A 13,098-nucleotide genomic window follows, 5' to 3' on the forward strand; every position below is an offset into this window, starting at 1 on the left:
TATTTCCCTTTTGGCCTTTGTTGCTCTCCATGTAACCTCGATTGACTTGTTTCTTGTGGGATGGGAGCTCCATGGGAGCAGGAGTTGACTGCCTTGGTCTCCACTGTATTCCTGAACGCCAAAACTGTGCCCAACTTACAGGCACTCAACAAATACTTGTTGAACGGAGTGAATGAATGAAATGTGTGGTCCAGGGATGAGCAGGACAGGAAGACTCCTGTGAGGAGCTCTGGGACAGCAGTCTTGGATTGGGATCATGGGTGAGGCTGTTGATGGCAAGGGAGGCCCACATGGTGCTGACCAGTCGCTGCCCACAGATGGATGTACTGGACAGACTGGGAAGAGGACCCCAAGGACAGTCGGCGAGGGCGGCTAGAGAGGGCCTGGATGGACGGCTCACACCGAGACATCTTTGTCACCTCCAAGACAGTGCTTTGGCCCAATGGGCTAAGCCTGGACATCCCAGCTGGACGCCTCTACTGGGTAGATGCCTTCTATGACCGCATCGAGACAATACTGTTCAATGGCACAGACCGGAAGGTGGGCAGGCATGTGCCTGTGTGTGGGCGTCCGTGTGTGTTGCTAGACCACGCTTGCGTGTGGATGAGGTTCTGTGTGAGTATGTGGGCATCTGTGCGTGTCCAGGCCTGTGTGCCTCATGTATGTTTATCTATAGATGTGTACATCTGTATGCCTGCATATCTTATATGTTGTGTTATTTGTTTGAGGATTGCTTCCATTTGTGTCTCTTTGTGTCTATCTGTGTTGTCTGTGAAGTTGACTGCCCATGTGCTGGTCTCTGCATACACATCGTGTGCACCTCCTCGTGTATGCATAGATTCACAGCATGCCTTGGTGTGTGTCTGCACTCTCTGCAAGTGTGAGGGCCGAGGGGTGGCATTTCTGTACACTTGGTTGTTTGGGTTGTCATGTGCCTCATGAGTTGTGTACGTGTTCTAGTGTATAAGGCCCTTCATGATATGGCCCGACTCCCTCTCTAGTTTTTTTTCTCCCCACTGCCCGCATCCCAACACTCTTGGAACAAGCAGCACTAGACAGCTTGTTCCTCCCAGCACACGTCACAGAGCATCTGCCCTCTGTGCCATTACTCATGCAGTTCATTCTGCATGGAATGTTCACCCCAACTCCTCTTCCCCTGGCAAACTTCTCAGGGGCCACCTCCTCTAGGATGTCACCTCCAGATTCCTCTCCACACTGGATCACCCATGTGTGCCCTGCATGAGACCGTGAGCAGCTCAAGGGCAGAGACCGTGTTGTATTCACCTCTTAGTACCTACTACAGCTCAGCCCCTAATAGATCCTGGTAAATGTTGGATGAATGGATGAATACTGACCCTCTGCTCAGTTGTGTGTCTGTGCGCGCGCGCGCGTTCATCACGCATGAGCGAGTGTGCGTGTGCGTGAGCGAGTTTGCATGTGTGTGAGCATGTGAAAGTGTCTGCATGTGCATGTGTGTGTGCGCGTGTGTGTGTGTGTGTTGGGGTACTATGAATGAATATGAATAAGCCCAAGAGAGAGCCATATGGACAACCTCTCCATCAGCATCCTTGCTGGATCACTTGATCATCTGCTGGCTTCAGGATCTACCATCCTACTGTGTGCAAAGCTATCACCCTCAGGGGCTCCCAGGCTTACAGGGGAAACAAAACCAGACCCATGCCAGGACCTAGACAAATGAATATACAAAACAGTGATCTCACGGGCCTTCCTCAATTTTCTTCCAACTCCTTAGTAACATCCTCTCTGTCCCTAGATTGTGTATGAAGGTCCTGAGCTGAACCACGCCTTTGGCCTGTGTCACCATGGCAACTACCTCTTCTGGACTGAGTATCGGAGTGGCAGTGTCTACCGCTTGGAACGGGGCATAGGAGGTGCACCCCCCACTGTGACCCTTCTGCGCAGCGAGCGGCCTCCCATCTTTGAGATCCGAATGTATGATGCACAGCAGCAGCAAGGTACCCCCTTGGGGCTGGGGCTGGGGGCAGCGTGGGACCTAGAAGTGGGGGTGGGACCTAAGCAGGTATTTGAGACTCCCCTGGGGTTGAAGGCACTTCCCAGGGATCCTAGGCTCTTACTTTTGAGGCTCCTGAGAAGAGAAGTCCCTCAAACCAGTCTGATTCTCTGTTCCTCATTTCCCTTCCTGCCCCATGTCTGTGTCTCCTGTTCTTCAACATGATCTTCTTCCTCTCCGTATTTCCTCTTTCTGTCCCCTTATCTTAATGTGTCTCCTCCCCATCCCCTCTCTGGCCTCTCCTGACTTTGCTACAACCAATTCCCTGTCCTCCTCCTCCCCTTCCCGTTCCCCACGGCCCCTCCGCACAGTTGGCACCAACAAATGCCGGGTGAACAATGGCGGCTGCAGCAGCCTGTGCTTGGCCACCCCTGGGAGCCGCCAGTGCGCCTGCGCGGAGGACCAGGTGTTAGACGCAGACGGCGTCACTTGCTTGGGTATGAGGGGCCTGGCTGGTGGGAGAGGGAAGGAGACCCCAGCAGGAGGACGCCGCAGAGAGGGCAGGGGAGGCTTCAGGGTCCCAGTCAGAGATGAAGGAGGCAATGAGGGACTCTCAGGGGGCCAACAGGAAGCAAGGGAGGAGGGGAGCAAAGGCTCTGGGGGCTTAAAGGGAGTTTAGGGAAGACGAGGGGCTGGGAGGGACTTTCGAGGAGATGATGATTAGGGGAAACTGAGTGAAGAATGAACAGCTATGGATGGAAGGAGGAAATTATCCTTTACTTCTTTTAAATGTTTCCCCATTACTAAAGTAAAATAATAGTAGTTTCAAATATTGGAAATCACTTTGGGAGGCTAAGCTGGGCAGATCACTTGAGGGAATTTGAGACCAGCCTGGCCAACAAGGCAAAACCCCATCTCTACTAAAAATAAAAAAACTTAGCCGAGCATGGTGGCAGGCACCTGTAATCCTAGCTACTCGGGAGGCCGGGGCAAAAGAATCACTTGAAGCTGGGAAGTGAAGGTTGCAGTGCCACTGCGCTCCAGCTTGGGTGACAGAGGGAGACGCTGTCTCAAAAAAAAAAATTAAGGTAAAAAAAATATATAATATATATGTTGGAAATTAGAGAGGAGAAAAAAGCCCAAGTCCCACCAGTGAGCACCACTGTATTGATAGCATTGTGATAAAGTGAACATTCTATTTTCCTTGGGGCGGGGGGGGGGTTGTATTGTCTTTTATATAGCTGTAATTGTCTTCTGTCCTTTTTGGTTCAAGTGTCACAGAATTTTCTGTGTTATTGCATGATTTTAACAACCCTTGTTTTTTATAAAAGTAGGTTGTTCTTTTTTTTATTGCATTTTAAGTTTTGGGGTACATGTGAAGAACATGCAAGATTGTTGCGTAGGTACATACATGGTGTGATTTGCTGCCTTCCTCCCCTTCACCTATACCTGGCATTTATCCCCATACTGTCTCTCCCCAACTCCACACCCCCCGCTGTCCCTCCCCTATTTCCCCCCAACAGACCCCACAAGAACAGAAAATCAAACACCGCATGTTCTCACTCATAGGCAGGTGTTAAACAAGTAGGTTGTTCTTATTGTAAAACCAAATAAATAAGACTGGGCACAGTGGCTCGCTCTTGTAATCCCAGCACTTTGGGAGGCCGAGACGGGCGAATTACTTGAGGTTGGGAGTTCGAGACCATCCTGGCCAACATGGTGAAATCCCATCTCTACTAAAAATACAAAAATTATCCAGGCATGGTGGCATGCGCCTGTAGTCCCAGCTACTCAGGGAGGCTGAGGCAGGAGAATCACTTGAACCTGGAGGCAGACTTTGCAGTGGGCCGAGATGGCACCACTGCACTCCAGCGTGGGCAACAGAACAAGACATCGTCTCAAAAAACAAAACAAAAAAATGAAATAAGTAAACAGTATAGAAAAATGTAAAGTAGAAAGCCCAAATCACCCCAAATTCCACCACCTGTAGATAACCACTGTGACCGTTTGGGGAAACAACCTCCCAGACATTGCCCTATGACTTACTTTCACATAAATGGAGTCCTGCTGCACATACTGTTCTCTGTTGTTTTTCACTTGACAGCATGTAATGAGTATGGAAGCAGCTTTTTTTTTTTTTTTTTTTTTTTTTTGTGCTTTTCTTTTTTTTTTTTTTTTTTTTTTTTTTGAGCGGCGTTTCACTCTTTTTGCCCAGGCTGGAGTGTGATGGCATGATCTCGGCTCACTGCAACCTCTGCCTCCCAGGTTCAAGTGATTCTCCTGCCTCAGCCTCCTGAGTAGCTGCGATTACAGGCATGCACCACCATGCCCAGCTATTTTTGTATTTTTAGTAGAGACAGGGTTTCTCTATGTTGGTCAGGCTGGTCTCGAACTCCCGACCTCAGGTGATCTGCCCACCTCAGCTTCCCAAAGTGCTGGGATTACAGGTGTGAGCCACCAACCCAGCCTGGAAGCAGCATTTTTAATGGCTAAAATATATTTCATTTGGTAAATTTCATTTAATTTACTTAACTGTTTCTCTACTGTTGGATGTCTAGGTTGTTTCCAGTTTTTTGATATAATCACAGCCCACGTTTGCTGAGCATGGACTATGTGCTCAGCACTGTTGTAGGTGTTTCCCTTGCAGTAATTTGTTTACTCCTAAAAACATCCTGGTGGGAAAGGTGGTTTTATTATCCCCATTTTACAGATGAAGAAACGGAGGACCAAAGTTAGAGCAGGATTTAAACCCAGGAAGTTTGACCCAGAGCCTGTTTTTCAATCCTGCCTCTGCTATTTCTCACATCATCATGCTTGCCCATATTCTGGATGGTTTCCTTATGACAGAATCCCGGAAGTGAAAATAGGTGCAGCCATAGTGTGCAGCTGAGAGGGAGTGGCTGGGGTCAGGTGAGGGCATTGGCATAGGGGGTTAAGGAACGGCTTGGGAGGCCAAGGCAATGGGAGGATCATCCACACGGAAGTTGGAGTCACCAAGAATTGAAGGAGAAGTGATTTTGGAGAAAGTGCCAGTGAGCCAGGAGCTAAAAATCTTTACGGATGGCATGGCCTGGGAGCCTTCCAGAAGCAGAGATTAGCATAGAAGCATGGTATAAGGGGAAGAACAGTCCAGGGACCAGCAGTGAGGAGCAAGGAGGACGCATACCTCCAGGCCCACGGTCCATGGAATACAGGAGGGGAAATTGCCACCCTGGGGCCATGGGAAGTTTCAGAGATTGGGAGATGGGTCAAACTAGGCAAGTGCAGGGCTGTGAGGTCTGGAGGCCAGGCTGACACAGGAGCCTGAGCTTGTGGAGGTTACCAAAGCACAGACAAAGGAAGTAGTGATTTAGCTTCTAATGGGCCGAGACAGATACTGGTGGTAAGGCGGACGTGCTGGGGGCAGAAGGGGTAGAGCCTGTGTCATTCCGGTGCCTGTCTTCATTCTTGCTGGTGGGGTTAATGAAACTGTGAAAGAAAAAGTCCAGGGACTGGGGCAGGGCCCTGGGGATTCTGGAGATGACCTCCGGGGCGGTTCATGGAGACGGCAGGGAAGGAACAGGGAGAGCCTGTTCAGTAGGGACAGAGGTATAGGGGCTGTGGGCTCCATTGGACCCCATCTGATTATCAGGCCACACTGAAGTACAGCATGTATTAAGTAGAGTAAACATCACTGTTGTTGCTTGGGAAAGAATTGCAGTTTCCATCCAGATAATTTATTCATAAAGAATTATGTACTAAAAAGAATTACTCTGTATTATTAAGAAATAGTAAAACAAACAAAAATGGTACAGAGGGCTTAGCACCTGTCCCACAACCTGGGTCTGACTCTCCCCCTCACGCTCCTGTGGTGCCCACAGCGAACCCGTCCTACGTGCCTCCACCCCAGTGCCAGCCGGGCGAGTTTGCCTGTGCCAACAGCCGGTGCATCCAGGAGCGCTGGAAGTGTGATGGAGACAACGACTGCCTCGACAACAGTGACGAGGCACCAGCCCTCTGCCGTGAGTCACCGCCCCGCCCCGCCCCGCCCCGCCCGTTGGACGGCAGGCCTCCTGGGCAGCTCGGCTCTGGCAGTGCCTGTCCTGGGGCAGGTGGGAAGCTGGGGGAGGGGCCCACCCTCTCGCTGACCCCTGACGCATTCCCTCCCCAGATCAGCACACCTGCCCCTCAGACCGATTCAAGTGTGAGAACAACCGGTGCATCCCCAACCGCTGGCTCTGCGACGGGGACAATGACTGTGGGAACAGTGAAGACGAGTCCAACGCCACTTGTTCAGGTGTGGAATGGGGCTCAGAGCACACTAGGCTCCCCTCGGTCAAGGACGCAGGGGAGACGAGAGGGCCAGGCCTGGGAAAGAAAGAAAAGAACTCAGGGACCAGGTTCGGTGGCTCATGCCTGTCACCTCAGCACTTTGGGAGGCTGAGGTGGGAGAATCACTTGAGCCCAGGAGCTCCAGATCAGCCTGACCAACATAGTGAGACCCCATCTCTATAAAAAATAAAAGATCAGTCGGGCGTGGTGGCGTGCACCTCTAGTCCCACCTACTTGAGAGGCTAAGGTGGGCTCTAAAGTGAGCCTGGGTGGTTGAGGCTGCAGTGAGCTATGGTTGTGTCACTGCACTCCAGCCTAGACAACAGAGCAAGAAATGTCTCTAAAAATAAAATGAAAGGAAGAAAAGAACTTAGGGCAGAGGGGATGGAGCTCTGAGCAGGAGGGGGATATGCTATCCCCTTCCCGGCCTGGGAAGCTGAGAGGGCTGAGCTTGCAGGGGGGGAGCACAGCTCCAGACTGGAGAGGAGGAGCAAGGCAGGGCAGATCTCCTCCTGGGGAGATACCAGGGACCCCTTGAGAGACAGGGTAAGGCACCCAGGGAGACCACAGAGATGGTTTTGAATTCTCTGAGAGAAATGGTTTTGGAACCTTGGCAATAACGGACTCCAAAGGCAGAGAATAATAGGGAAGAAGAGGCAGTGAAGAGAGGGTCGGGATAACAAGTGCTCACGCCCATTCCTGCCCCCCAGCACGCACCTGCCCCCCCAACCAGTTCTCCTGTGCCAGTGGCCGCTGCATCCCCATCTCCTGGACATGTGATCTGGATGACGACTGTGGGGACCGCTCTGACGAGTCCGCCTCCTGTGGTAAGATGGACGGCAGAGGGACCAGGCGGGCCTGGGGGAGGGGCATCCTGAGAGCATGCTGGGTGGGGGTGCGGGAGACACCTGCAGCTCAGCACCTGGGTGGCCTTGAGCAAGTTAATCTCGGTGGTCTCTGTGAGTTTTGCAAAATGGGGATGATTGTGTCTCAGCAAACTCATGCAGGAAAAGCAGTCGGCACAGGTCCTGTGTCTGCTGATTCATGGGGTGAGTGAGTGGAATTTCCAGCCAGGGCACTGCTATGGGGCCTTCCCCACCCTGCCTGACTGAGCTAAAGGCTGCTGGTTATGGGAGGGCCTCTGCACTCACCTGCTCAGGGCTGTGATGCTGTGTCATCTTGAAGGCCCTACTCAGCTACTCTTTCTCCCTCACAGCCTATCCCACCTGCTTCCCTCTGACTCAGTTTACCTGCAACAACGGCAGATGTATCAACATCAACTGGCGATGTGACAATGGTAGGAGCTTGCTCCCTTCAACTGCCGATTCCTAAGACAGCTCGAGGCCACAGCCAGGTCCTGCAGGGAAGACAAAGGGTTTCAGAATCCAGTGGGGCCTCCCTCCAGGACACTGAATCCCTGCTGGGTTGCCTGGGAGAAAAGAGGAGAAGTCAGAAATGCCAGTGGGGAGCCGCGATGGACTGAGGGGAGACCCAACTCATTGCCTTTTAGTGCCATTCCTACCCCAGGCAGGGCCTGAGCTGCCCACCCTCTGGCAGGGCTCGGGGGCCAGGGAGAGACCAGTGAGATGGGCCAGAGAGGCAGAGCAAGGAGAAATTGGTGCCTGACTCCTTTCTCCCTGCAAACCCCCATCTCTTGGAGTCCTTGGTGCACCCCTCGGGCTCTGGGCTTCAGGCTCGGGAGCCCACCTCGCAGTGAGCCATGGACGAGGTGATGTCAGCCTTGAGCCACCCGGGTGATTGTGCTTGTAAATGTGCGGGCAGGTGACCGCTGTGTGTGGCGTCTCAGGCTCTGTTGTATCTGTGTTGTGTTGTGACGTGCTGCCCCAGTGGCTCCTGTCCCAGCTGACGTGTGAGCGGCTGTGTTGGGTCAGGACCACGTTGCCCCTCACGTTTGCCGTGTCTCGCGTGCCAATGGTTGCCCCGGCGGTTTCTGTGTTTCAGAGAAGGATTGTGGGGACGGCTCTGACGAAAAGACCTGTCCTGAGCCTGCCGGTCAGTGCATAGAAGCACATGCACCATCACCCGGACCCCAGCTGACCCCAGCCCCCCCACAGCTTCCCCAGGCTCCCACTCCAGAGCTGCTATGATCTGAAGAAAAAGCAACAGAGAGGAGGGAGAGCAGAAAGCAGAGGGAGGAAGCAAACAGTGGGCGGGAAAGAAGCGGAGAGGGTACAGGGAGCCTCAGAGGAAAGGAGATGACAGAGAGAGGGCGACAAGAAGGCCAAAGTGTAGGGGAGGAGAGAGAAGCAAATCCAGCTGGAAAGAGGCAGGACATCACCCAAGCTGCAGTCTCCACCACGTGTCCCGTAAATATGAGGGTCAAGACAAGCAGCCCCCACCCAAGGCCAAGAAAGCAGGAGCTTCCTTGAGCCAGCCTCAGCAAGCTCAGTCCACAAGTGGCTCCCACCCTTGCCAGCCACAGGCAGGGCGCCTGTGAGACAGGCAGCCAGAGCACAGTACCCAGCAGTGCCAGGCTCAGGGTAGGCCTGTAAAGCCCGTCCCACCCCATTAGAGAGGCCTTATCTGCACCCCACCTACCTCTCTCCCTCCAAAACTGGAGAAACCCCTGCCTTTCCCCCAAAAGCAAGCAGACCTGTTCCCACACCTGCCAGAAAGGGGAAAGGAACGTTTCCTCTCCCCTACTTTCAGCCTTTCTGAGCTTCATCAAGGGGCCCTCCGGGAGCCTCCCCCTCCTCCCCGTCCCAGCCACTCCTCCCTCTGTCCCACCACATGGGCCATGGTGCATGCTGCAGTCTATGCAGTTTCTGTGTCTTTTCTGTTTGTTATTTTCCCAGTGTGGGGGTTGGGGTGGGCCGAGGGTGGGATCTTGGCTGGGGGCCCAAGCTGGGATCACAGAGAAGGCTGCTCCACCAACTCCCTCTTTGCCTCTCCCCTTCTTCCCTCCCTGCAGACAATGACTGTGGGGACAACAGTGACGAAGCTGGCTGCAGCCATTCCTGCTCTAGCACCCAGTTCAAGTGTAACAGCGGGCGCTGCATCCCTGAGCACTGGACCTGCGACGGGGACAATGACTGCGGAGACTACAGTGATGAGACACACGCCAACTGCACCAACCAGGGTGGGCACCGGGGGCCCGAGGGGCGGGTATGAGGTCCAGCCCCCTGCATCAGACACCCAGCCCATCCGTCTGTCTCTCCAACCCTCTGTGCGTCAGCCACTATCTGGGAGCCAGAGGTATCTTAGGCATGGCTCTTGTCCTTCAGGAGCTCCCAGTCCTATGGGAGGGGGAGGTTGCCGACAAATCATTGCCACACACTGTTAAGATCAGGCGCTTTGCAGTTGGCGGCCTTGGGTTTGAGCTCCAGCTCTGCAGTTTATTATCTGAGTGGCCTTGAGCAAGTTACTTAATTTCCGTGGGCCTCTGAGTTTCGTCTGCGAAGTGGGGTAATAATAGCACCAACATGACAGTGTTGATGTGGGGGTTTAGTGAGATCATGCACGAAGAGCGCTCAGCACAGGGCCTATGTTTGGTAAATAGTAGCTTGAGGAAAGGATGCTTTGGGCAGGGATGAATGAGCACAAGGAGACGAGGAGGGAGAGGCTGGCTCCACAGTGCCCCAGCCTCTCGGGCCCAGCCCCAGGGGCAGTGGGGGCCTCGTTTCCTGGAGGGACGGGCCCTCTCAAGGATGCTGGCTTCCTAGCTCTGGCCTATTATTACCACGGAGGAATGTAAACTCAGAGTTGCCTTGGCTTCAGGAGAAATCAGATGTGCAGATTTTTATGTGAAAACTACCAAATTTTTAATACCACAACATTAGTCGCTCTCGTCTCACAGTTCTGGAGGCTGGAAGTTCCAGACCCAACTGTCAGCAGGGTGTGTTCTTTCTGAGGCTGTGCGGGAGAATCTGTCCCGAGCCTCTCCCTAGCCTCTGTGGTTTGCGGGCAATCTTTGCAGCTGCTTGGCTTGTCGAAGCTTGACCCGATCTCTGCCTTCGTCTTCACACGGAGTCTTCCCCATGGGCATGCCTGTCACCAGATCCCCATTTCTCCTTTCTATGAGGACACCTGACATACTCGATTAGGATCCACCCTTATGACCTCATCTTAAGCTGACCATCTGCAAAGACAAAGGACTGTCAAATAAAGTCATATTCACAGGTGTTATGGGTTAGGACTTAGGTCTTTTTAGGAAACACAATTCAAGCCATAGCAACTGGCAGTTGATTTTAGAAGTTTTAAAAGGCTGGGTGCAGGCCAGGCGTGGTGGCCCATGCCTGTGATCCCAGGACTTTGGGAGGCTGAGGTGGGAGGATCACCTCCCCTCCCCCTGCACTCTACTCCAGCTGTGTGGCTGCCCAGGTGTTTTCTGGAGTGCCAGCATCATCCTGTCTCGGAGACTTTGCAGTGGCTGTTCCCTCTGCCTGGACTGTGCCTCCAGGGATCCTTGGCTCGCTCTTACTTCATGCAGGCCCCTGCTCCGATGCCTTCTGCCCAGAGGCCTTCCCTGACCATCTTACCTGACCGATCGCCCCCCATTCCTCTCTGGCCTTTACCTAGCTTTGTCTCCATAACTTTGTCAATACCTGGAATTAGAGTCTAGATTTCTGGATTACGTCTTGTTAGATTTTTGTGTTATGTCTTGTTAGATTTATGGGTTATGTCTTGTTAGATTTATGGGTTATGGCTTCAAGACCAATCTGGTCAACATAGCAAAACCCCACATTGGAAAAAAAAGAAAAAAAAAGGGCTGGGTTCGGTGACTCATACCTGTAATCCCAGCACTTTGGGAGGCCGAGGAAGAAGGATCACTTTCCAGGAGATCAAGACAAGCCTGGGTAGCATAGTGAGACCTCTGTTTCTACAGAAAATAAACAAAGTTAGCTGGGCATGGTGGCACGTGCCTGTTGTCCCGGCTACTCAGAAGACTGAGGTGGGAGGATCACTTGAGCCAGAAGGTTGAGGCTGCAGTGAGCTGTGATCGTGCCACTGCACTCCAGCCTGGGCAACAGAATAAGACATTTTCTCAAAAGAAAAAAAACGAAGTTTTAAGAAAAGCTACAGGCCATACTCTTCCTGCAGGCCTCATCTGCCATGGACCACCAGATTACAGCTTCTGCCTTGAGTTAGAGCACATTGCCACCCTGTAGGAGAAGACTGGACAGTGTTGAATGTCCACCATGATCCCCGCCCTGAGAGGGAGGACAGAGAAGGCCACAGAAAGCTCAGGAAATAGTAACTGCGTCTCCAGGGCCATCTCTGTGAAGGGGAGGGTGAGGGACACAGGTGATATCCCTTGAGGTTCTGAGAATGAGCCTCTGGAAGCTGTGTGGTGTGGTGAGAAGAGCTTCCTCCCCTCCCAGATAATCTGGGCAAACTTGGGCAAGTTGCTTCCTCTGAGCTTGGGCATCCTCCTGTATGAAATGAGCTGAGGTATGCAAGGCTTGGCGTGGGAGAACAAGGTGTCACTAATAGGAGTAGTTCACTGTGGTATTAAGCCGGGATGGTCTGGGACTATCCAGGAGGAGGTGGGTTTAGATTGTGGGAATGGCCAGAAGGGAGTCTTCCAGTGGGGATGGCATGGTCTGGAGAACGCAGTCATCAAGACTTAGAGGGTGAAACTGAACATTTCCGTAGGGTGACAGTGGGGCCAGATGGGGCCATTCAGACCGAGGAAAAGCCTTGTGCAGGGACAGTGGGGAATGAGGCTGTCCTCAAAGGGGGAAGATGATGATAGCAGGTGAAAATCAGTCAGAGGCTTGATTTGGGAGGCACTGGGAACCTTTGAAGGATTTCAAATTTGGAAGGTGCTGTGATGTAGGAGGTGATTTCAGAACACAGCCCTGGAGGGAGATTAAATGGAGAAGAGGTTCGGGGGTGCCAAGAAGGGAAAATCAGCTCAGAGACTGCTGCTGAAAGTCCTAGCATGAGATGAGAGCATCTGCCGGGACCAGGGCAGGGAGGGTGGAGGAGCGGGCTGTCTATGGCAGTGTGAGTGTGGGGCTCGGCCGGGCGGTGCTCCTGCTCCTCTCCTGGCCTCCTGAGTCATCTCAGCACAGCAGCCAGAGTGATTCTGACAACGTAAGTCAGATCATGCCCCAGCCCTGCCCTCGAGCCTGTACTGGCTCCCTGCACCCTGAGAACAAATGTCAAGCCCCTCCGCATGGCTGCAGGGCCCCTCCCTACCCCTCTGACCTGCATTCCTGCCCTCCCCTCCCCCTGCACTCTACTCCAGCTGTGTGGCTGCCCCGATGTTTTCTGAAGTGCCAGCATCGTCCTATCTCAGAGACTTTGCAATGGCTCTTCCCTCTGCCTGGAGTGTGCCTCCAGGGATCCTTGGCTCGCTCTTACTTCATACAGGCCCCTGCTCCGATGCCTTCTGCCCCGAGGCCTTCCCTGACCGTCTTACCTGACCGATCACTCCCATCCCTCTCTGGCCTTTACCTGGCTTTGTCTTCGTAACTTTATCAATACCTGGAATTAGAGTCTAGATTTATGGGTTATGTGTTGTCTCTTTCCTCATTAGAACCTAAGCTCTGTGAGAGTAAGGACTTTGGTTCACTGCTGGCCCTGGGACAGTGCCTGGCACACAGGAGGCACTCAGTAAATGTCTGTGGCATGAATGAATGAATGAAATAGAGGGTAAAGTGGGAGGCATCTGAGCTATGGCCTAGCAAATTGCTTTCCCAGTTGAGATCTCCTGTGTCAAGGCGGGGATTCGATGAGATGATCGCGGGTTCCTGGAGCTATGACGGCACCTGACTCTGCTATTGAGTTTGTGCTTCCAAAGAGTGTCAGCAGGCTTGGTGGACGCTCCAGGTCTGCCTCCACTCATA

The 13,098-nt window shown here is 52.9% G+C and overlaps 1 protein-coding gene across 1 annotated transcript in view; it reads left to right on the forward strand.

Annotated features, from left to right (window-relative positions):
- The window catches only part of LRP1 (LDL receptor related protein 1), an 86,200-nt gene that overhangs the window by 32,467 nt on the left and 40,635 nt on the right, over positions 1-13,098 (forward strand). The window contains exons 13-20 of the mRNA XM_017536168.2: positions 318-540; positions 1,775-1,976; positions 2,344-2,469; positions 5,833-5,973; positions 6,123-6,248; positions 6,994-7,110; positions 7,500-7,580; positions 9,216-9,383. Coding sequence (XP_017391657.1) covers positions 318-540; positions 1,775-1,976; positions 2,344-2,469; positions 5,833-5,973; positions 6,123-6,248; positions 6,994-7,110; positions 7,500-7,580; positions 9,216-9,383 — 1,184 coding nt within the window. The remainder of the gene's footprint in view (positions 1-317; positions 541-1,774; positions 1,977-2,343; positions 2,470-5,832; positions 5,974-6,122; positions 6,249-6,993; positions 7,111-7,499; positions 7,581-9,215; positions 9,384-13,098) is intronic.

The sequence above is a fragment of the Cebus imitator genome, unplaced genomic scaffold, assembly GCF_001604975.1.
Source record: "Cebus imitator isolate Cc_AM_T3 unplaced genomic scaffold, Cebus_imitator-1.0 Scaffold96, whole genome shotgun sequence".
In the NCBI taxonomy this organism is placed as follows: Eukaryota; Metazoa; Chordata; class Mammalia; order Primates; family Cebidae; genus Cebus; species Cebus imitator.